Genomic DNA, 25317 nt, shown 5'->3' with positions numbered 1-25317 from the left:
AATCCCACAGTGTTCCTGTGACACCTTGATAGTGGAGGCAAATTCGCGTATTAAAACAAGTACAGCTCTTCATAAAAGACGTCCTTCAGTCCGTCAGCGCTCAAAATTGCAGTTCATTCACCAGCTGAGACTCCGTCTCTATCCTTGATCGCACCGAATTCTAACCGCACAGACTCCATCTCCCTCCTCACTGCGATTGCTTTCGAACTAAATGAATTTTCTCCGGGGTGTTTGTTCTTTGATCCGGTTTGCGCGCGGCCACGTCGTCACCAACGACACATCCTTGTCACCGAAGGTTTTTCTTACACTGGCTTACATCTGCACCATACAAAAGAGCTCTGGGAATCCAATTATTTCTCATCCTGGTAAACAACCTTTAGTGTATGCGGCCAGGTGCGGAAATTTTGTTTCATTGCCTTCAATCTTACTCATGGCGGGGCTTTTTTCTTGGGACGTCATACGGTGAAAGCTGACACCTGGGTTTGTTTGTCTGCTCGCTGCACCGCTCGCAGCTCCCATCTTTGTGCCTAAGAAAAAATAAATAAAAAAAGCCTTTTTTGATCCTTGGTGTGAAAAATGCAGCCTCGAGTGGTGGGAAGGTTCCTGTTGACCAAACGGATCTCTGCGGAGAGCATCACAGCCTTGGTGTTTTGCTCAAACGTGCATCGAAAGGACTCTTCTTCTTTTTAAACAGCAATTTATTTTTGACTCGAAGCCTGCGAAATAACACAGCCGCTGTATAATAATCATATGCTCATTAAACTCGGCTGTATAGCGTTTCCTGTGTGTCGCATACAGAGGACGCCGCCGCATCTTTTGTCTGTGTGTGAGAAGGGAGAGGTTTCGGTTTTTCTGAAAAATGAAACAACTGCAGCCTTCCAGCTCCTTCCCCTCTGCTCATCAAGACTTCTGTCCTGTCTGTGCTGATTTCCCGCCAGGTTCGGATCTGCAGGTTTGCCAAACCAAAGGCCCGACCTGCTGTTCCAAGAAGATGGAGGAGCGGTATCAGGTAGCCGCACGCAGCAACATGGAGTCTGGTCTGCAGGTTGTCAGCGCCCAACTCAAACGCCTCATCATCCAGAACGCTGCCATATTCCAAGGTAAGCAGTGAGTGTAGTTTGTCCAAATCTGTCTCACAAAGACAAGACCAATTTTCACTGGCCGAGTTAAGAAACAAGCGTCATAATCACAAATTTAAACTGATAATTGATGCCCTCAAATCAACACAGTCTGCATTCACTGTGTTGGCTCCACATCCCCGTTCATGTCAGCAGCTCACTCCTCCAGGCGGTGAGTCACACGTGAAAGAAGCAGGAACATAATGCACGCAGGCAGGGATGAGACGTTCAGCTGCTGTTCTAACTAAACGTTCGAATGGCAGCGACGTGTGGTTTAAGTGACTTTAGATGTAGTGCGGTTGCTGGTGCCAGACACGTTGCTCCAGAAAGTGACAGCCTCCTGAGACTCCTGGCGCACCGCAGCCGGCGACGACTTGTTATGCACAGGGTGAAAAACGCCAGTCAGCAGTGGCTCTCGGAAAAACCCACTCACAGTCGAGAGGTCAGAGGAGGCTCCCTGGTAGGGCCGGTTCGAGATAGCAGACATATTTTACATAACAGGCCAGTGATGTGAATTGTTAAAACATGGGGACGCTGAGGTTCATCTCCGTTGAGAAGGAAGGAGATGGCGGCGCGGGAGGCAGCGATTGCTAAAAGTGCATGACTGATCAGTGCAATGACACTTGAAGATGGCAGATACTAAAAAGTCAGCAGGAACTATGTGGGACAAAGCAGCAATTCCTTGTTGAATTGTTGCTTTAAAGAACTGGCCTCCCCGGAGGGAAAAAGAAATCACAACCTGCAGGCTTCCAAGGTGAACAAAAGAGTGTCACACAAATGGCTGTCAGATCACTGTTTAAAGGTACAACAGACCCCTTTTTTCCATTTCTTTTTCTCTTAAAATGTTTGAGAAAATCTTCATTGTAGCCCAACAGCAAAAAAGAGACAAAGGCTAATTCTGCCAAGGAGAATAGTTTGACCCGATAACGATACAGTTACGGTTAAAGCATCACACCACTATTGTGTCTATCGGCTAATTTTAAAGCTGCAGCGTTAAGCATTAAAGGGATAGTTCGGTGATTTTGAAGTGGTGTTGTATGAGCTACTTATGCATAGTTACCTTGTTATCATGTTACCTAATGGAGATGGTGATCAGCAATGTCATTTAACGAAGTTTGGAGGGGAAGTGGAAGTAGCGACAGTCGGAGTCCCACTGTTGCAGAGGGGACAAACGGAAAACCTCTTTTTTGCCACATTTTTTAAAGGTTTACCTAAAAAAATATATATCCGATCAGTTGTACGCTGAAGGACGTATTTTTTTCACTGCTTCAGTTTTCCGCCAGACAGCCGTTTAAGTTTTCACTTTTTTTTCAAGCGTACTTGTACTAGCCATGTTTTACTGCGCCGACTCGCGCCGCTGCAGTTTCAATCCGCAACTCAGCTGTTTGACTCAAAGCTACCGCGGCGAGTCACTGAGAAAACCACTGAACTATCCCTTTAAGACTGTAGGCCTCAGAAGTCCCGGAGGATGAATTCTGTTACCGTTGAACGGAGCTAGCTGTTTCAAGTTGCTAAGCTAAGCTAACAAGCCAGGTTTAGCACGAGTGTGGTATTAAAATCTTCCCATTTGAATCTCTGCAAGAAAGTGCATTTTTCAAAATGGTTACTGTTCCTTTAATATTTATGGACAGTATACAACTACAAAGTGATAATATAACAAGCACTGACAGTAAAAGAAGTAATATTTTGGCCAACTCTGACACATTTCCAGTACTTAATCAATGTGCAGTGTCCCTGTTTGAACCCCCCCTCCCATCCCCACTATAAATTAAGTAAAATAAACTTGTGAAATTAATGATAATGGCTGAGCTACTTTTTTTTCTCTGACTCAAATCAGGTCCCTTTACTTCGCAGACTATTGTTTTTCGACTGTGCTACAGTGGTAGTACCTAAGATGACCACTAGTGGTGGCTAACTAGCTAACTTTAGCTCTTTCTGACATGGACTTTATTCTTATCATCTTTTTATAGTGCTTCCATAACTCTATATTTGATGTTCATAATTTCATCGCCTACTGGACAGCAAAAGTAGCTCGGGGCCACTGTAACAAAAAAACTTAAAGTGGCGGTCGCAAACTTTTCAGGCAAACTCCCTGGCGACGGATGGGCGCACAACTTTTCTTTCACAGTGCAGCCGTGTTAGCAACAGTCGCTGTGACATATCCCTTTCACGTTTGAATGTGGAGCTTTTGTTATCGTCCCACACAGGCCCCCTCCTCAGTGCAGTGCACCAGCTCAGTTCACTGTCTCGGGGTTTACCACTTGAAGTGAAATGTGTGGACTCACTGGGCCAACCTTATTTTTTTTTGGAGCAGGCGCACTCACGGCTCGTGAAACGCGGCACCATCCCGCCGCCCTAATTAAAAAGTTGCGGTTTAATGGGGACCATGGGGTTTGACTTGGTTGTTACACGCTAACTACGTTAGAGACGGCCGCTGCGGTTCGGCCGCACTCTCCTAGAAGGGGTTCGATACTAATTGCTTTAGCATAGGACTCGAGAGAACTCCCCAAACAGCCCCCGGACTGAAATCCTTTTAACATCCTGGTCTTATCTGTTTCCGTCTGCTTCATTTTCATCCTCCATCTCGCTTCTCGTCTGTTCTTCTCTATCTCCATCTCTTTCAGGGCCCTGTCATGCTCTCTCTCCTTCGCTGTCTCGCTCAGTCTGCTTGACTTTTCTCTCTCCCTCTGTCTTTGCCCGTCTGTCTCTTCCTCTCGCGTTTCGCGCCGCCATTGGGAATTGAGTGCATGCCTTGTTTGCAACCTTCTTTGCTGCTCTCTTTCTCTCTTCTCCAGCGTTCACTTCTGCTCGAGATCAAAGGGCCTCCCCCTTTCCACCCCTCTACATCCCGTCTCTGAGTGCTCCCTCTATCCTTGCATCTCCTCTCCTTCCAGCCCCACCTGCTCCGGCTCTGCCTTTCCCAAGCCTCAGACTACTCCAGAGGTTTTTCAACCCTTTTGAAGTCAACTTCTCCAAACAAAAGAAAATGTAATCGCTTTTTCTGTCTTTGTCCTTTAAGCAATGATATGACAGGCTGCTTTAACATTAGGCTTTTGCCCAGATCAATACCAGGAAATAGGTAAGGCATTAGGAATTTCTAATGATGTGCAGAAAGCCTCATGTGCCATTTGACAATCTAATGAGCCTTGGCTGATCTCTTTATAGCATACCAGGGAAATACTACGTGACGGATAAACGGCGGCATCCACTTCCGCGTGTGACAGACTCTTGGATTTCATTTTGATTCACATTAGCGAGATGGAGACGGCATCCTCCCCCGTGTGCTGTGATCGCGCCTCGTGCTCAGTGGCCTGATGTTGTCAATTTAGTTAAAAATGGGAATCTGCAAACCTGTGCAGGATGCTCATCTGCAAATCGATTTTCATAGAAATGAGAAGATGATCTTGCTGAGAATTCAATTTAGTTTATCATTTATGAAGTCCAATATTTCTGAAGAGTGTATTAGTATGTGATGCTGCACATCATATAACTTGATGATTCTTACTGCGGGGTTTGGCATAAACTTGTCATGGTGGGGAACTTCCAATTTGGCCAAATTGGCTGGCAATTAATCATTACTCGCTATATCTATATGTAAAATAATTATATTACTTCACTTATGAGCAAAAGTAATTCTATTACTCATTATATTATTTTTCACAAAGACATTCTCCACAGATACATTTTAAGACTGTCCTTCAATGGAAAAACATTGGCAGATTATTATCACTGTTAAACATTTCTCAGTCTCTGCTCCTTTGATTTTTTAAAAATCTGCCCACCTTCTATATAGAAATGCATTCAGTTGATGTAGTGTTAGTATCATTATTAGTCTTACTTTTAGTATTAGTATTATGATCCCTAATTATTGCTGTTATTAAATAATCAGACCATTATTTTTTCAATTGTAAAATATTGTGGAAAAACTCAAATTTCATACCAGTCTCCTAGGAATTGCTTATATGTGTATGACTCTTTATTTGTTTTACTCAAGGAAAACATAGTTGCTGCCTGGTATTACGTCTTCCAGAGAAGAAAATGTTTCATTCACTGCCACCTGTGTAATAGACAGGTGGTCTCATATCATGGGGCTCATATCCATCATATACATTGAGACCCAGATTGCCATCTTTGCCAAACAATCTTTCCCAAACGTCAACCAAATGCTGTGAGCGTCTGAACATAAAAAAAAAGTTTAATAAGACTGTAGTTGCTGTGGGAGTCAACTGGGATTGGCTCCAGCCCGTGGACAGTAAAGATAACGGATTGATGGATGCTCTTGGCAGATATTGTATTGCTAGATCAGATATTGTAGGAAAATAAATGAATGCATTGTCGGTGATACATTCAGTATCAGCATTATGCAACTTAGGTGATACATTCATTTTTTATCTAATCCTTTAAATAGTATAAGTTACTATTGCAAAGTAATTAGTGATAGTAGCAAAAAATAGTAGTGTCATTTCGTCAAATTAATTAATTTTCTGAATATGAAGCAGAGGAAAAAAAATGAGCAGTTGTGCTTAGTTAATGACAAATTCATTTGTCAAGAGCTCTCGAGTAACTGACAGTTTTCAGCGCGTGTCCGTCTAGTGCTCTGGATAGAAAGATGCCACAAAACTAGTTGTTGAGTCAGGTTGTGTTCTGTATGTGCGAAGGTTTGTGGAAAACTCGCTCAGCTCCACTTTGGGGCTGTGACACTTTTCTGACGCCGAAACAGTGTCCCAACACTGTGACTCAGCTGACGAAGGGACAGATTTATGTGTGTGGTGTTGTTTTTACTTTACACGTGTCATCCCATCACTCTCACCCACCGTCTCTGTCTGTATCCCCTTGTAAAACTGCCAGGCCAAGCAGAAACTCATCCAAAACCATCTTCTGGCATTTTGGGTGATTGGCAGCTGTAATCGTTGTTATTTCCCCTGCGACGTGTGTGTCCGTCAGGCGGCTGTGCCGCTGCCGCTGTAATGCCCAGCCTGCAGCCTGCAGATTAGAAATTAGATTACCGTCCTTTGTCAATGAGGCAAGCCTTTATTTACCTTAACTTTTAATGATTTGTTATTATGGTTTAAAAGCTAAAAGCCGATGTGCCTTGGGAGGCGGCGCAGGCAAGATCCTGGGCACTTTATGTTGTTGTTGTGCAGCGCTTGTGTAAAATGACACATGCGAAAATGAGCCTCTCCTGACCGCAGTGCTGGTTCGAGGGAACGAGACCACACTGCTGTCTGCTCGCTTTCATCGCAGCCCGGTGCCACTCTGCAGCCAGAGGAACAGGCTTCACCCAGGGGGGAGTCACACTCGAGTCCAAAGAGCAAACCCAATTAATAAACATGAGAGGACGGGATTGGCCTGATTGCTTATAAAGTCAAATATGTGGGGAGGAATGTTGCAGCTGGATCGTGTGTGTGTGTGTGCGTGCGTGCGTGCGTGCGTGCGTGCGTGCGTGTGTGTGTGTGTGTGTGTGCGTGCAGATATCACAGAGTCTGTGTGATATCTGCTGAAAAAAGTGGGACAGCAAGCCTGGTGCTCCTGGAATGACTCAGTGAGTCCATAGGAAGCTGGCACAGTGGGGTGTTCGAAAACAGGCCTGCCTTGGACTACTTTCAGGCAGCGTGAGGGTGATGTGCATGTGGCTTCACTCGTTGCCGTGAGGCAGGGGGAGCTTTCTTGCACTCTCCTCTGAGCTCGCAGGGGCGATGCTCTGTAAATGATCAGGGTTTTTTTTACGTAACTCGAAAGGATGCTCATATCTTTTTTTTTTTTTTTAATCAAACAAAGTTACCGGGCAACCTGTGGTTGCACCGCTCAACAAAACTGGTAGAAAAAAACACGCAAACTCAAATATGTGCAGCTAATTTTTTTTTTAAAGTGAACTGAACAGAAGTGCGAATAAATCCTCTTTTGTGTCCTTGAGTTCCTCATACCTCATTCCTAGTGGGCTAACACATTATCATCTCATTAGCAGTCTCCAAAAATTCCATCGACCCATACTTCTTCTGGACGGGTTTTAATTACTCTAAGTGTATGAGGAATTAGAAAGGCACACCCCCTGTGGCCCTGGTGGAGTTAGTTGGTTGTTGACCTTGGGAGGCGTGCGCGCCCCCATTCGTCTCGAATAGTGCTGAATGGACGTTCGCCGTGGCAGTAACCCAAACGAGATGTGGCAGGAGGTGGATGATGCGGAACCTGGCAGGCCTGAGCCGCCTCGCCGTACAGCAGCCAATAATCAAAATCGGACCCCGCCGCCCTCAGCATCCACTCCCTGTCTCCTGCTCGTTAGCCATCCGCTCGATCCTAAGTGCCGCGGGCGTCTGGCCTGAGCAGGCCTGTCCTCTGTTCTTCCCCTCATCTGCTTTTCCAATAATCATCCCCTCATGCCTCCCTCTCTCCGTGGAGTCATTTTGTCTTCTGCAGAAGTTTTCCCCCGAGTAATCGGATTACGGGGAGGACTGGCGTGATGCGTGCCTGCTGCGAGATGTCTGAAGTTGTTTACCCGCTGCCCAGGGCTAATCTAATAACTTAATGAGGGGGAAAGGCAGTTTTCCTATGTCCAATGGGCTCCTTCGAGCATCGTTTACCAGCCGCGATGGGGTACACCAGCCATTACCACGTCGTCTCCTATCCACTCGCAATTTGCTTTTAACTTAATTGCCGCGTTTTATCATGATGCGTCACTTATTAGTTTGCCTGTAATGAGATTTTTGGGGACTTTGTTGAGAACTCTACTGGGCTGGCAAACTGTTTGTAAAGATTGATACTTAATAAAGCGGTGTCATTCTGAGCGGCGCTGTCTGCTTTGAGTTCCGTGGGTTCCTCTTGGTGCTCTGAAGTGAACGGGCCTGTGAGAGCATTTTAGTGTTTGTGAGCTGCAGAGACACAGAAGCATAAAAAACATCCAGGTACGGCAAATGCATCGCCACTGCCGCCCGTCTTATTGTCTCCTCTCATTATCCAGTCTGTTGTTTGTTGAGACAGTCTCATAAAAAAGCAGACGCTCGCCAGGCAAATACAAAATAGATGTGGGGATGCAGTTTGCCACTGAATAAAGATGGTCTGCATGTGAATCTAATTTGCGGGGGGGGGGGGGGGTTCCTTCACTGTGTCACATTTTCCTCATGTGTGTCAGACAGGAGCCAGTTCCAGTTATAGACACTTGCATCCTGCTGAATGACTCCTGCTGCTTCATGTTTCTTTGGACTGAAATTATGAAAAGTGAAAATACATATTCGTTGTCTCATAGAAGCCACTGTTTTGCAAGACAACACCCGTGGCGCGTGATAGTGCTGCAGCTGGACCCCCTTTGTTTCCAAGATGTATTTCGTGCCTGCAGTTATTTGATTCCTTGTCTAAAATTGATGCCACAGTTCCCAGATGATGGATTTCTCTCTTTAAGAATGAAAGAATAAGAATGATAGTGTAGTGTTTTCCTCCATTGTTAGTCTTCTCTTCAAGTGGTGCCTGGTGTTTAGGCAGCGTTTTCGATCAATATCAGAATCTCTCACACCTCCTGGAAGAACACCCTCGCAACAGAATTTTAAAACAATTCCTCGGAAAAAAATACATTTGTCTTTACAAAGTAAAGAGTGCAGTGGTGAACAGCATGATCTGCCTAGTCCCCACGTAATCTTTACCTGGACTTGATCTCTGGGGTTTACTAGATGTCCAGTTGGAGGCGATCTGCTGGGTGCCATTCGTCAACTTCTGACACATAATTTACTTTATTCTAATACATTTGAGCACAACTTTGGCTCTTTTATATAAAAGTAGTAACAGTGGGATTAAGAGAAAGAGATGCTGTGGACACTGATATCGTATTCTGAAAGGCACATTATGGCGCTTCGGCAGAATCATACTAGTAAGTAAGAATAATATATATATATCTAAACATATAAAACCATTAGTAAAGTCACATAAATTAGAAACAATGCTTTAAAACATTCAGGTACTTGAAGCCCGTGGTTGCCCCCTTTGTCAGCTTGGAGCAACAGCCCCCTCAAAATGTCTGTGCGCCGTCCCGGTCGAGGGTGAACTCACCTGTGTACACCATCGGTAGGGAGGAAGGCGATCGCTGTGGTTGTCGTCACAGCCTCACAAACCAGAGGGAAGGGTTGTTGGGAGGCTGAACATGCCATCACCTCACCCTGGGAATCATTTCACTTCTCATTCATCCACAAAAACCTTTGTTTTTCATCAGTTTTCAATGCTTGGCTTTCCAAACTGCCTGCCTCATCTCGGCAGGCTTTATGTAGGTTGCCAGGCACTCCTGTCTCCACGGGAGGGCCGCGCATCCGACTCCCAACCGGGCTGGCTTCCTGTTTAAAGTGCTCCGTTTGTCGCGTGCCTCACAGTACACCTTTTTAATCGTGCCTCCGTCTTTTGATTTTGACCACACTCGAACCCCCCCCCCCCCCCCCCCCCCCCCCAAAAAAAAGCGACGTCTGCCTCTCTACTGATAATATGTCAGCCCGTCGGCGCCACATGGGGCGGATATTTGCATATTATTTCAGCTGTGGCTCTTGAAATCTTCAATAGCAGGATTATCACCACAGAAGTAGACGAAAAAAAGAGAGAGCCAACACTTTCAGACTTGCACTCTGGGCTGCTCATCTTCCGCATTTCCACCATTATATTTGAACAAAAGGCTGATTTTGCCGCTGAGATTGAGAGTTGCCGTATTATGTTTATTCTGGGAAGACCTGTGGAGAGGACGACTGGTGAGCTTTTCACTTTTGAGGTTGTTTTAGAAATGAAGGGGGGGGAGATTAAAAAAAGGGAATTAACTCAAAAATGAATGATTTTCTTTGTTTCATTGCCGCTTATTTTATCTTGTGCCCTTGAATGTTTTCTTGTGAACGCCAACGTCTTACTTGTTAAGGGGACACCTTTCATGAATTGGAAGCAAAGTTTTTACAAGCGGTTGTATCTCCAAATATCCTCCCCCACTTGCTTCTTTAGCGGGCGTGAATTTGTGCTTTACTCTTCTCAGGCCAGAGACGACACTCAGCTCAGACAGATTAGATTCATTTATCCCCATTCAGTCTTTGCAGGCAGACCCAGGTTGTGATTCAGCTTTGGTGCCACCTCAGCAGAGAATAATCCGCAGGGAGAACATAGGAATTCTGTTCATCTTTACAATTCCTACACCACCTACCATGTCGCCTTCTTTGCAATATGACAGGAGTTGTCACGAGAGGTTTCTCGGGACGAGTGTGGCTCCGCGCTTTTGAGCCACATTTTAATGATGTGCCCTGTTGCACGCCTCTCGAGCTGAATTTCATCATGGGGGAAAAACAAACAGTGTGGAGTGAGGATCAAAGTGTCATTTGAAATGCTATCATCAAACAGAGCTGAAGGGACTGACAGCTCCTCCCTGCTCCAGCTGAGAGAAGGAGCCTTTGTTTCTTTCAACGTCTGATGACTAGTGCATCAGCCAGGACGGAGAGGGAGAGGGGGAAGAGAGGAGAGGGAGAGGAGATGGAGGGGAGAGGAGAGGGAGAGGAATAGGGGGAAGAGAGGTAAGGAGATGGAGAGGAGGGGAGAGGAGAGGAGAGGAGAGGGAGAGGGAGAGGAGATGGAGGGGAGGGAAGAGGAAGAGGAAGAGGAGAGGGAGAGGAGAGGAGATGGAGAGGAGGGGAGAGGAAGAGGAGAGGAGAGGGAGAGGGAGAGGAAGAGGAGAGGAAGAGGAGAGGTGAGGAGATGGAGAGGAGGGGAGAGGAAGAGGAGAGGAGAGGGAGAGGGAGAGGGAGAGGAAGAGGAGAGGTGAGGAGATGGAGAGGAGATGGAGGGGAGGGGAGGGGAAGAGGAAGAGGAGAGGAGAGGGAGAGGAGAGGAGATGGAGATGGAGAGGGAGAGGAAGAGGAGAGGTGAGGAGAGGTGAGGAGATGGAGGGGAGGGGAGAGGGAGAGGGAGAGGAGAGGGAGAGGAGATGGAGGGGAGGGAAGAGGAAGAGGAAGAGGAAGAGGAGAGGGAGAGGAGAGGAGATGGAGAGGAGGGGAGAGGAAGAGGAGAGGAGAGGGAGAGGGAGAGGAAGAGGAGAGGTGAGGAGATGGAGAGGAGGGGAGAGGAAGAGGAGAGGAGAGGGAGAGGGAGAGGGAGAGGAAGAGGAGAGGTGAGGAGATGGAGAGGAGATGGAGGGGAGGGGAGGGGAAGAGGAAGAGGAGAGGAGAGGGAGAGGAGAGGAGAGGAGATGGAGAGGGAGAGGAAGAGGAGAGGTGAGGAGAGGTGAGGAGATGGAGGGGAGGGGAGGGGAGAGGGAGAGGGAGAGGGAGAGGGAGAGGAAGAGGAGAGGTGAGGAGATGGAGAGGAGGGGAGAGGAAGAGGAGAGGAGAGGGAGAGGGAGAGGAAGAGGAGAGGTGAGGAGATGGAGAGGAGATGGAGGGGAGGGGAGGGGAAGAGGAAGAGGAGAGGAGAGGGAGAGGAGAGGAGATGGAGATGGAGAGGGAGAGGAAGAGGAGAGGTGAGGAGAGGTGAGGAGATGGAGGGGAGGGGAGAGGAGAGGAGAGGAGAGGAGAGGGAGAGGGAGAGGAGATGGAGGGGAGGGGAGAGGAAGAGGAGAGGGAGAGGAGAGGAGAGGAGAGGAGAGGAGAGGTGAGGAGATGGAGGGGAGGGGAGAGGGAGAGGAGAGGAGAGGAGAGGAGAGGAGAGGAGAGGAGAGGGAGTGGAGAGGAGAGGAAAAGGAAGGAGGTGAAGAGCGAACGCAGCATATTGACAAGAACGCGTCTCATACAGAGCTAATGGGATCATTTAAATGAATCACCCAGCGTCTTCATACATCATGTGACTTCTTTTTTCTCCCCCCCCAACATAATGGATGATAACAAATCTGCTTTTCAGAAATGCCCACAGTTCTATTTAATCAAAGGCGGCTCTCTGAGCTAAATCAATGCAAATGTAAAATCACATTCGAACAGCCACATCTATTAACAAGACATGTTTGGGAAAGTACAATTTGTCTTCATATTAACCCGAATGGCGGCTATTCTTGGACGTCACTTTGTTTCAATTCATCCTCGCTCCAGGGCCGGCACGGTCAGTATAAGTCTGGGGCCTGAATGGTTCCTTACTGCTGATGTGTTGCGGTTGCTAAACTTTCCCTTTACTACCCTTTACTACAGCTGCTATCACCCCGTCAACGTGAAGCTGTTTGAGAGCAGCTCTGTGGGGGCAGCCCCAGCAAGACCCAAAGCTTTTTGCTTGTCAATCTCTTTCTTTGTGCACGATGTTTGGCAGGTTGCGGCATGGGACGCCTGCTCCCAAATAACATCTCAAGGTCTCGTTGTTTGTGAAAAGCCTCCTCCGCTTTGGCGCGCTGAAGTCAGTTCACTCGCAGGTCTAAGTTGTTTGAACATAATTCAGATTGCAGTTTCATAATAACCCGCACAGAGTTTCCCCGGAATAGAAAGATTATAACAGCGATGAGAAGCGACCCATTTTATTCCCGCTCATCCTCCATATTTTCATAGCTCTTGCTTCACCTCGCGACCTCGCCAGCTTGCCCTCGTCCTCGTACTGCGGCCATGCACTTAGAGGTTCAAAGAGATGCATTTTTCATTTTGGCCCATGAAATATTGAAATGCTTACGCAACATGTGCTCAGCCATGCAGACATATAACAGCCATGTCAGGGCAGGGTGGGGCAGGGCAGAAGGGCTGATCTTACATCTTCGGGATCTCATGGCTTATTTAGAACAGTATAAATATGTAAATTGACCAAATTCAACTTCCTCTGAAAGAGGAGGACCGTCCTCATCTGAAAAGCAACTCTCACCAGCCAATGTCTTCAAGCACCTGAAATGACTTGTGCTCCTCCATTTCCTCCATGACCTCTCAATGTCATGAGGGTTGTTGTTGTCAGTGGAACCAGTTTGACGTTGTTATGTCATCACAGAGTGTGTGAGGGATACGGCCACGGTTCTCATCAACCAACAGTCATTACTAGTTTCCTTTGACTTTGATTTCCATTCTTATACCAAGCTGTCTCAGGCTACTGCCACACTAATACATTTTCATTTAAAGGTGATCAAAACAACTTCCATCCAGATTTAGCTCTGTATCAGGTGTAAACAGGAAGCAGATTTTCTACGAGCAGTCGGTTGCTTAGATGCGGAAAATACTACTACTACTACTACGGAGGAGGAGGAGGAGGAGGAGGAGGAACAGCAAAGGTGAAGGTAGGGATTTCCTTCACGAGGACGAAATACCTTTTGGCAGGAAAATGTCTCCAAAGTTATAACAATTCATCCTGAATGTGTTTATTTAACACTATGGTGCCACCATCTCACCATAGGCCTTCCACGTCATTCATCATACATGTCATATATACATTGTTTTCGATGTGAGACAAGTTCATGAAAAGAAGTGAAAAGTTCAAAAGTACCAATGCGTGCCTGTATGTGTTGACATCCTCTCACATCTAAAGACATTTTGTCATTAGCCACAGAGTTTTTAGTCGCAGTCCAGCCACCTGCAGCTTTTTTGCCACTAGGTGTCCTAGTGTGTGCGCAATGGTCTGTACAGAAAATAAAAGCCAACCACAAAAAGAGAAGACGCCGCAGAATGTGGAGACGACGGGAATACACGCTGCGACATCGCATGGAGACTCCAGTGAAGCCTTGAATGCCGCGGTTTTCAAAGCTACCCGGTTGCTCTGTCCCCTGCGCTGTCCCCGTTCTATAACCGGGTAGTTTCTGCTTCCTGTTTGGTTCTGGAAAGAGCTCACCTATTGGTTGGAGACTATGTTCACGTCACCATCTGAGTGAGGGAAGAAAAAACTTACGATAATATCAAACACGGTTGATTTTATCAGAACGTCAAGACGAGAAAAAGGCCGACTTAGAATCGCTCGGATCACCACCTTGAAGGATGGAGATGACGCGAGCGCGCCTCAACTGGGGCAAAACTCTCAAGATTTTATACAGACAATGGAAATTTGTCTACGACAGTGAAATCGCGTGAAAGTGGAGAAAAACGCCATTGTCGTGATCGATGGCGTCACTTATGTTGATGCCTCCCAGTCCCCACTGCTACAGAGCTCTGTTCGCGTGTTTATTCCAAATGTATTGATATTGAATGTTCGGCGTGTCCAAATTGCACCAGAGTCGCAGCACACCTGCCGAGTTTAAAGAAGATGGGATGAATGTTTTTTGAGATTATACACAGAATTACATACATACATACATGCATACTGCTTATATGCAGACAGAGATTCCCTCACATTAGTAAGATGTAAGTACCCAATGCCACAGCATTGGTAGCTGTAGTGTTTTCTTATGCTAACAAATGAATCTTTGTCAAAATCACAAAGGATTAAACGCTCTAACTAGTGCTACAGTAGTGCTACAGTAGGCCAGATTCTTTCCCGGGTTGAGGTCAGGACTGAAGACGCGGCAGGCTGGAACGAACAGATCAGTCTTTCTTTGTGGACTGTTTTAGTTGTTTGTTTTATCTTGAATTGATTTCCTGTTTTATTCTGACGTCCACCTCCTCGTGTCTCTGCACTTCCTGTTCTCCTCTCTCTTGTGTTGGGTGTCTTTACTTTTCTTGTGTCTCCGGCCCCTGTTGGTTGTCCACGCCTGTTCCCAATGTGTCTCACCTGTGTTCAATCTTCCCTTGTGTGTTCAGTCTCTGTAGCCCGGTCCGTCGGCCTGGTGTCTCCTGGTCTGGTATTATACCCGTGCCGTGCTTCCTGTTTCCGTTTTTGGTTCCCAGTGTTTGGAATACATTTGTTGGGTTTGGTCTTATTTCCCCGTCGCCTGTAAGTTGCTTTTTGTTTTAAAAATACACTCTTTGTCTCCTGTTTCTTTAAACATGACAATTTTGGAAGTTCAATTTGAATATTAGGCCCTGTCGGAAGGAGGAGCCTTTCAGAGAGTTCGCATCTAGACGTTTCTCCTCTTCTTGGTTGCACAGTGTACAGAGCACGCCATCGTACGAGTCACACTCAAAATACAATTGATAGATCGTATCCAGTCGAAATTCTTTGGAAATGTACACAAAAATCCAAACACAAATCTCTGCTCGCCACTTTGATACACAAGCGAATGGTCGAGTTCGGTCTTGTGATTGGACGTGGATTAGAAATAACTTTACACAGACATTTTGATGCACGTACAAGATGTCTTACTGTATTGTCATATATCAATATAAAACTGCACAATTAACGCATTGGCATAGGAATATAACTTGAAAAATGTTTGTTTTAAGTGACTTTAAAGTTTGAGTGTCATACTACTTTGTATCCATTGTTGCACAGTTTGATCTAACAGGGGCTTCTGCACAATGTAAACGGTACACGAATGGTCCCATTTTCCAATCCTCTTTTTTTCTTTTTCTTTTTAACAATACCGCTGTCACCGTTCAGGTTCCAGCCAAGAATGCAGTTGTCCTTAGTGAAACAATTGACCCCTAGCAATTATTGATGAAGAAGGAGGACACCGTGTTCGCCCAGCAGGAGTGTGTGAAGGGCTTCACCGTCAACCCAAAGGCTGAGGCCAGGACTGAATATCTTAACGGAGGCTGGAGAGAAAGGTGGTCGGAGGGAGCAAATGCTGCACGCTCCTCTGCCCGCGCGGCGTGACTGATGTGAGGAGAAATGTTTGGGTGGTGAGGAGTCTGCTCCGAGTCCCGGCGGAGTCTCATCAGTGGGGCAAACCCCCCTCCCCACCGAAACCCCTCCCCCCGTCTCCTCCCTCACCCTCTCTTTATATTCCTGTATCTCCAGCCGCACTGGCTGGACGAGAGGCTAAGTGGTGTGAAGCAGGGAGCTCTCCGACAAGCTCCATTACTCCTCCACAGCCAATCCCCCCGGTCCGCCTGTCAGTGGCGAGGTGATGGGGTGGGTGTTGTTGGGGTCGTGGTGGGTCGATCAAAGGGGGTAGAAATGAGTAGAGTCACATTTATTTGCCAGCTCCCCAGCTATATATATTTATATGCTTTTTGGTAACTTCATAATGATGGCAGTGAAAGTAGTTAATTGTGCCTTGTTAGCTTGACTGTTTGAGCCTTCAATAAGAGGCTTTTTTTTTTTTTTTTGGTTCTCTCCTCCTGGGACGAAGCAAGACAGAGGAGTGGCAGGAAGATGTGGAGTAGAAACAGAGAGGAAGAACTGTGTCATGGCTAACTCAGACCTTGTTAGTATCGATCCCCTCAGATTTCATTTATAATTCATCTCTGTCTGATGCGTGCCGAGGAAGGCCGGAGCGGGCTGGGGTTGAACTGCGTTTTAGTATGTTTTCAATAGCAATCCGAAGTAATAATAAGCCACGTGGGAGCTGTGTTTTCGGCCTGTGTGCTGGGCCTCTTTGCGGCTGGGGCTCCCCGGGCCGGATCCCAGGGCTCTGTCGGGTTCGACGGGGGCTGCGTGCGGCCCTGGCGGCTCCCGCCGTGTTACGACAGGCCCGGGATGTGTGCTCCCGAATGCGCCGCTGCGGTCCACTTCAGGGAATGTCAGTTTGAACAAGGCGAGTGGAGGGGATCACTCCCCATTAATATTTGAGGAGCTCTCGTCGCTGCAGCTGTTTATTTAACAGAACACGCTCTGGGGCTCCCCCGGAGAGGGCACGGCAGACGAGCTGACAGCGTCACCCTGTCACTCAGTCCTCTTGTCCTCCACCCACCTTCCCCCGTGTCTCTCACTGCTGCCTGTCTCCTTTCCCCGAGCGCCGTCTCTCCCCTCATCCATCACAATCCCATCATGCTGCTCCCTACCTGTCAACCTCTGTAGTGACCGTCATTATTTCTCATTTGTGCAGCCATGTTGTGCTAGGTAAGTGCACACGCCCGCTCAGTGAACGATTTGGTTGTCGTCGCCCCCCCCGACCACGTCTGCTTTTGAATGTGTGAACACATCTGTATCTGCGATCTGCTCGGCCAAGATCTCGCCGACGTGTCGCAGCGCGGGTCGCTTGTCACCTCGGAGCAGCAGAAGTGGATTAACGACTGTTAAGACCAAGACTCTGACCTGCCCCCCCCCCAACACTGCCATGATGATGACAGGCACTCGCCCAAGTAGGCCATGCCACTCCCGGCCTCATCCGCCTCATGCGATATCGCTGCTCTGAAGTCAGGCAGAGTTCAGGAGTTCATGCAGCTTTAATAACTGAGAGCAATCCCCTTATTTTACCTCACTGTCCCGTTTCTGCATGTAAGAGACAGTTCACAGTTTAAAGGAACAGATTGACGTCTAAGAAATGTGCCGATTTTCTTCTTCCCCAGAGGTAAACTGGAAGATTAATAGCACTTTCTTTGGCTGGGCAGCCTGCAGATCATTAGAATAAAGACTGGAAACAGGAAAACAGCTAGCCCCTTGCCTGACGGCATCAAAATAAAGTAAAGCTATCAAATTGCTCGCCAATTAACAAATGATTTATTTGCTTGGCCAGGCTAGCTGTTGTCAGTCTGTGTGCTTAGTCAAATGAAGGGTTGCTCCAGCATTTAGCTTCATATTTAGTGCATATGATGTAAGACTGGCATCAGTCTTTCCCATCCAACTTAAGAAAGCAACCGAGCGCGTTTTTTTTTTACAAAATGTCGAACAATTCCCTCCAGCAAGAAGTCTGCCGTCCAGGAAGCCTCGCTGCCGAAACACAGAGACAATAAACAGACCAGAGAAAGATGGGATTTAAATTGGCCTCTTTTATACTTTGAGGTCAAGCTTTCGTTTTGTCTTTGCCTCCCTATTTTCTTATTCTTCCTCAGTACTTTACGGGTATCCGGCGGCTTTCCGTTCCCCTCGGTTGAGCGGGATTTGTCACAGGTGTTAGCAGGAAGTCCTCCTTCCCATCATACCGCAGTCTCGTCCCGTCCTGCTTTGAACCCTGCTTCATTTCGGTGTGCTCGATATCAGAAGCGCGCTTGATGTGCACAAACAGATCGCGTAGTCGTAATGGTCGAGTCCACTACAGGCTGTGTGTGTGTGTGTGTGTGTGTGTGTGTGTGTGTGTGTGTGTGTGTGTGTGTGTGTGTGTGTGTGTGTGTGTGTGTGTGTGTGTGTAACGCCCCATTAATTGAAAGAACAAGAGTTTCAGTTTCCCTCTCATGTTGAGCTTTTGCCTTGTGCAGCCTCATTTGCACACCTTACACCACGCTGTTGGGCCTAGTTGTGTTTTTGTTTGATGCCAGGCTGTGTTTTTTCTAAGTGGGCTTATTTGTCGAGCAAAACTGCACAGTCAAATGCACAAGGGAAGGTTTAGAGGCTGGTCACGTGTCTTCTGTCTGCGTGCAGATACTGTTGGTCGTGTTTGCTTGGTTCTTGAGATGTTTCTCTGCCCTTTTTAGACATTTATGGCACATTTTGCCACACGAAGCATTGGTTTGTCATGTAATAGGATGAGGTTTAGCATTAGTTCTGTATTGACTTCATATAAGAATGGATGGGCGAAGTGGAAGCTAAAAGGAAAATGTTTTCTCTAACAGCACTTGGTGAGTCATGTCCCATGTGCTTTTGAAGTGCTAGCTTGTAAAATCACTGCACTGATAATGTATTTAATACTGAGTATTACAGTGAAACAGAGGACATTGTGATTTCTTAAAATTGGGGTCATTTTCCTTAATGTAACAGGCAGAGGAAGGACAGTTAATCTCTCCGATGAACAAACTCAATGTTTTTTTTTTAATGTTTCTTTTTCTTTTTTCTTGTTTTTCCCCTTTGATTCATAAAAGGGTTTTTAAAACGAACCACTTTGAACACACACACACACACACACACACACACACACACACACACACACACACACACTGATAAAACCCCAGGAGAGGTGTTGAGTTTAACCACGACTTTTCAGAGCAAAGTGTGGACAAGGCCCAGGGGGGCGGCAGTGACTGGATCTCCTTACCCAGTATGAGCACAGACGGCCCCATTCGAGGAGCCCCTGTGCTTGATGGGCTGCAGAGGTGAAAGCAAAGATGGCTGGTTGTAAGATAGCTGGTAGAAAATGTGGTAGATAAAGAACATATATTTTCTAAAGTGCCTAAAACCTGTATTCTCTCAAATGACCTGCAGAGGGCGACTACTAGTACCGTTCACTAGGTGCATGGTTGCAGGTGGACGAGCTCTCAGTCACCTCCCACTCCTCCACACATGGTTACGACCATCTTGGTTTCAAAAAACCAAGATGGCGCTGGTCAAAATACAAAACTCAAGGCTTTCAAAACGGCAGCTCACAAACCTAATGAAAACTCCTAAGACACTTAAACTAATGGCTGTTTAAGTATGTCTTGTGTTGAGGATGAGTTCAAATACTGTTATAGTGTATATATGAATAATAAATCACAATATAATATTATCATAATAAAATAACAGCAACAGACATTAAGTCGTAAACTCAACTGATCAATAGATGATTAACGGGGTGCGTGATCATTTTGTCTCATTAACAGGTATAAAAAAGAAGAATCTGAAGAATTTGTTGATAATTTATTTAGATCCAATGTGTCACCATAGTTGACTGACAACACAGGATTGAATTTCATAGCCAGAGAACCTTGTGTTCTTGGACGCTGACAACAAGGATATTGTGTTGCCGATGGTAGATATTGGTCCTGGCCAGCTATTTTTTAGTATTTCTTTGGTTCATCCTGGCAGCAAGCTCCTCTCTTCTTTGAAAAATAATAGGCAGCCTTGGGAATGTGCTGAAATGAAAGAACAGGACAAGGCGTGTCAGAAATTACTTTCCCCCTAAATTATTATTAAAAAAAGAAAAGAATTCACTTCTCTAAAGCAAGCGTCTCCTATTGACCGTTTCCCTGTGGGTCTTTTTCTTCTTTTTTTTTTAAAAGTCTCTTTGTGTCCAACACGAAATCGTAAAAAGGAGGAAAAAAAAAACCCTCAAATTGAATGAAGTTTGAACGGAACAAGTTTCCGTGTGAAGAGAGCACAATCAATAGCCGTTGCTGTCCGTCGCGCGGCAGGAGACACTTTGACTGTCAATGTCATGTGAAAGTCTGCGCACTTTGAACGACAGCAACAAATACGCAGCCGCTTTGAGGCTCTCGGTGAGACACCGGAGGGAGGAACAGAGAAATTAAATCCACGACCCAGAGCCGCGGTTCGACTGACGACGGCTGTCACTTTGTCTGCGACTGTCTTTTAACCGGCACGACGCTACATAAACTGCGCGTGCGGATAAATACGTTCTGATCTGTTCAGATGTAGGTTTCCACGGGCGTGATGGGGGTAATTGATGAGTGTTTGTATAACGCATGTACTGCATTGGTGTGTGTGTGTGTGTGTGTGTGTGTGTGGTTGGGGGTCTAATTATCAGGCCTCGGACGGAGCTCGGGGCCAACAGGTGTGTAAAAGAGGCTGCTCTGGATCAAAGCCAGTGAACGTAATGACACAGTCCATCTCTCCCCTCTCCGAGATAAGAATAAGCGCCTGGCGCCGCGCACTCCAGACACGCTCTCATACCGCGTGTCCCCCGCACTGGTCCTCGGAGGGGAGCGGACGGACGGACGGACGGACGCCCCTCGCCCTCTGCGCTTGCGCGGGCCGCGTTCCGCGCGCACATGCGTCCGGGCGCGCAGAGTGCTGATCGCAGGCAGACGGACGCAGACTGAAGCCGCTCAGTTGAATATTTAATCTGTTCATCATTAACACGCAGCCAGGAAGCCGAGAGCAGACATTAAAGGCCAGACGCGCGCTCCGCCAGTGCTCTGGCATTTTCATGGCCTCGTTTCAAAGTGGCACTTTGAAGTCTCCTAACGAACTGCACTCGCGGCCGCGTTTATCTGAAAAAAGAAAAAAAAAACACCGCACGACAATAAAACTGATCGTCTCATCAAAAAAAAAAGGGAAAAGGAGTTTGATTCGATTTTGATTAAACTCCGCCGGACCCGCCCCACACTGACTTGACTCACCTTGACTCTGTCTGATTAGGTGAAGTCACAGAGAGAGAGAGATATGCATGTTGAAAGATTTCCAACTGGGACCAACGTTTTTTCAAACACCATTATTGAAATATGGAAGTATAATATTAAATTATTTTAGGTTGAAGCTGATCTACTGAGGCAAATCAAACTTTAATCCCTTATCTTTTAACACTACAAGATGCCACACTGTACCAAAGACAGACATGTTTCCTTAGCCAATAAGATGATATGTGACAGAAAACAACTGCTGGCGGAATAAATCTGAGCCAAATCTTCTGTTCATCCCAAACAAACCTATGTTTCTGTGACACTCTTTATGTGCCACAATGTTTCACTGACAAGAGCCGGAAATACAAAGACAAAGCTTATGAATTGGGACGTAATGCAGCTTCAGGTTATGACTTCAGCTCGGCACAATAGTGTCTGGAGTGATATTTCATACGCCTGCCCCGCAGTATTAGTTCAAACCCTGCAGTTGCACACGGGGATACGGGGCTTCTGTCAAGATGCACGCTGAATGTGATGAATATGTAAATGAAGTCATGCCTGACTTTTTATTACAATACTGCATTTCTGACTTTGACAGCTGCCCTTGCAAAACTAAAACCTCTCACCAGTTTGGCAATGATGAATTTACATTTGCTTCTGTTTCACAAAAAAAACACCTTTATATATAAAGACTGTTTGATGATATTAATGAGGAGTTAATGTGTTTACGGTATAGACAGCACATTGATCACTGATGCACTGATTTGCACAGCGAGACCGCCCTCCTGACATCCGTCCTGAATTCTTCCCGACCTGTGACAGGTGCCGCAGTAGAGTGACTCACTGCCGTCAGAGATGCTTGACACATAGTTCGCATGAGCAAAATGATGTATATCCCGGTCAACCTAAAATGCTTGTCGCTGTTTTCCAGCCTAATATGCAGTGACACACGATCAAGGACAGATGGTATGTCTGTTACTGTCATGTGGTTATTGTCAGTAGCTGTATATATATATATGATCACTTAAGATGTTCTGAGATTTATACAGACATAGATGGATACTTGAACTCTCTTGAATATTTTAATTATGTGTCAAAAGTAGATGTAGTCGTAGTGCTTCATTTCCGTGTCAGAGTGGATTGATGTAAATATGCTCAGTGATTTTATGACCAAAAAAATAATTGCTTATTTGCAGATTAGTTTCAGATTTTCCAATGGAATTTTTTGCACCTTGGCTAATGCAGTTCTTGCATCATCCTCAATGAAATGTACCCAGACTCTCGCGGTATATTAAAGGAGCGGTCACAGTACGTTATAGGACCTGCTCATGCAGTGAGGCGCCTTCATCTTTGGGACCAACATGGAGGTCGGGTTCATCCTATTTCCTCCCCTTGCGGAGGCAGTCAGATGGTGGGGCTGAGCTGTTGGCAGGCTTGTGGCCCCATGTCAGATGAATCAAGCCCGATTAGCGTGGATTTACCATAACGCCGTGAGTGCAGCGAGGTCCTGGAAAGCAGCCTATGTTTTGCCATGACTCATGGAGTCACGGGAGCCCGTTTATGCCTGCAGAGCCCACATACTGAATAGGTGGGCTCCGAGAATAAAATATAGATAGGACCTGGAGCTAAATGCCGACAGAACCTGATTCTGTCTTTTGTGTACATAGTTGGCAGATTTTAGAACTTAAATATCAGTTGCTTAATCCATCTTTTATCGATCTGGGCGTACATCCAGGTAGCGGGTTTGGTGCAGGGGTCTGTCCTGATTTGTGGAACTACCTCAGCCTATAGCGCTGTTACAGGGCTACTGTTTGCATTCAATGCACAACTTTCTGCCAACTCTGCTTGAAAGTCTGTCTCTGTAGATGTACAATAGTTTCCCCTCTAAAGCTACTGTGCTGTATGTTGTTGTTCATTCATAGTTTATTTCTGGATCCACCTCTTCCACCAGATCCAAAATCCATTTGCTTCTTCCCTGGCCTGTTCCCCCATCCCGCCACCATCGGTTCATCAACAAACAAACCAACAGACACCGGTGATAACAGAACCTTCTAGAGAATATAGATTACAAACATGGAGGTTTTGATTCATTTGTCTGAATCGACACGAGACAATTTTGGATCTGTCCGTGTCAAGGGGACGTCGTCTTCGTCCGCCCCTCAAACTGGAACAGTGCAGCGCTCACCTCACCGCTCGGGTTTCACAGAGTGGCAGGGCCACGTGACGGCGAGATCAGGCATCACTGGAGGCTCCGGCTCAGCTGCCCGTGATCTGACCGTGGGCCACACACCCCTCCCTGGGGTCCGACTGCCAGGCTCAGAGCAAACTGTGTGACAGACAAACGGCCGTCGGTGGCAGTCCTGGGCAATATAAGGAGAGAAAAGGTGTGTGTGTGTGTGTGTGTGTGTGTGTGTGTGTGTGTGTGTGTGTGTGTGTGTGTGTGTGTGTGTGTGTGTGTGTGTGTGTGTGTGTGTGTGTGTGTGTGTGTGTGTGTGTGTGTGTGTGTGTGTGTGTACAGTATGTATATAGCGCAGTCCTGCCTCAGCTACTTAATTCAGGCAGAAATATGACGGGGCCCCCCAGTGAGACCTGAACTCAGGCCCAGAGGCTGTCAAGGGGGCTTCTCTCAAGTCTCTCTGCTCTGTGATGCTATGATCAGAGCTGGAGAGATTTCCCTATAACCTCCTTCTCATGTGGAAATACGATTCATGAAATGAAATAAGAAGAGCTACTGATTCAAACTAATCAAGTGCTTCATATGTTCAGGGTTGCACAGTGTGGTGTTATTGAAGTAGTTTCCACGCAAGTTGTGTTCGTGTGCATCGACATGATGTGTGAAAAGATCAAATCATCACAGGCAAACTATGTCCTCCATAGTTCCAACGCACGATTCTAATGGTGAGTCGAGGACCTGTGGAACGCGACGCGTGGAATCTCAACCTGTGCAATGCCTGAGAATAGAGCAAAGTCTAAAAGTAAAAACTTCTTTCAGTTAACAATGACAAAAATACGAAACATTACTGAGTGGCAGTACAAGGAAGATATGGTGGTTAGTTTCTTCCACCGCTGAATATGACAGTGGTGGTAGAAGTACACCGATTTACTAAAGTAAAGTAAAATGCATGCAAAACAAATTCTACAAAGTATAAATATTTGGGACTTGAAGCTTTTTGTGTGAGATGTTGCTTAGTTCACAATAATTGTATTTCTTTGGGTTATTTGAGTGAAACCATCAGAGAAGCTTCAAGTCCAAATGTTTGATGGAGCCACGAACAAATAATCAACCATAACTTGACACAACTTTTTTTAGTCAGTGATCACAAGCCCAAAAGTTTGGTAACCACTGTGTCATTTTTCTTCAACAATGTGTTGTATTTTATAATATTATTGTTTTTTATGACAATAATTATTTTCGAAAAATGTATCAAATATCAATTATAAATCAAATAAATGTAGTGGGAGAAAGAAAAATTTCCCTCTGAGTAAATGTACAATACGTGTTAAACCAAGCAGTTCTTCATATTTGTTTGCTGACTGGAGGTGAAATGATAATCGGTGCAGCTTATTTTTCATGAAGATGGAAAACTTTGCTCCTTTCATCTCGTTGGATTTATAGTTATTTCAAAAACACTGCAGCACCTTCAGTCACCAGCCCAGACTTCAGTTTGACTGAGAGAAAGTGGCCTGCAGCCCTCACACTGATCTGGCTCATGGGGGGATTAAAGACGGTGGAGTGCAGCCACTGACCGGCTTCGCTTTTATCTTAGAATACGCTTCTTAAATATGAATAGTTAACATTTTCAAATTTTCAAACTATGTCTATGCCGCTTCATGAGATGCTGAACTACAGTATGTGATGTATAATAAATATACCAGGAGTTAAGGACACACAAATGCGATGGTCATGTTAACTCATGAACTCCAACCCTGTTTTAATTAGACAAAAACACAATAAAGGACAAATACTCGATTGCAGCAACAAGAAAAAAAGCACCACACACAGGAATGTGTCTTTGACTGTGTGTGCATGTCGCCGTCCAGCTGTTACTGTATATTTTACCGCACACTCTCTTTGGCGTGTCTGCTCGTTGGTACTGACAGTGACGTCCGCCTTCTCACAGCACCAGAGGACGGCGGCTGTGGCACGCGGGAGACGCTGACTTTGAAAAGATTTTCTGATATGACTGAGCGATGCATGAAGATATTGGTGATATGTTTTACATGCCTTTGATCCTATAGTCAAATAGGAACTCCACTCAGAAAAACGCATACTCTCTCATACTTATGAATAATCCTATCAATGCCTGGGTCTAATGGCCAAGGCGAAACACATGTAGGACAAGGGA

General features: G+C 46.1%; 1 protein-coding gene across 2 annotated transcripts in view; it reads left to right on the top strand.

Moving 5' to 3' along the window:
• gpc3 (glypican 3) overlaps positions 1-25317 on the top strand; it is a 94842-nt gene that overhangs the window by 8205 nt on the left and 61320 nt on the right. For both annotated transcript variants that reach the window (XR_004795982.2, XM_035649748.2), the window contains exon 2: positions 939-1100. Coding sequence is in view for 1 of the 2 variants with exons in the window: in XM_035649748.2 (XP_035505641.2) it covers positions 939-1100 (162 nt within the window). In the remaining variant the exon portion in view is untranslated. The remainder of the gene's footprint in view (positions 1-938; positions 1101-25317) is intronic.

This window comes from Scophthalmus maximus, chromosome 9 (assembly GCF_022379125.1).
Source record: "Scophthalmus maximus strain ysfricsl-2021 chromosome 9, ASM2237912v1, whole genome shotgun sequence".
NCBI classification, from domain to species: domain Eukaryota; kingdom Metazoa; phylum Chordata; class Actinopteri; order Pleuronectiformes; family Scophthalmidae; genus Scophthalmus; species Scophthalmus maximus.
The sequence above is the reverse complement of the archived record's forward strand: the minus strand, read 5'-3'. Positions and strand labels throughout refer to the sequence as shown.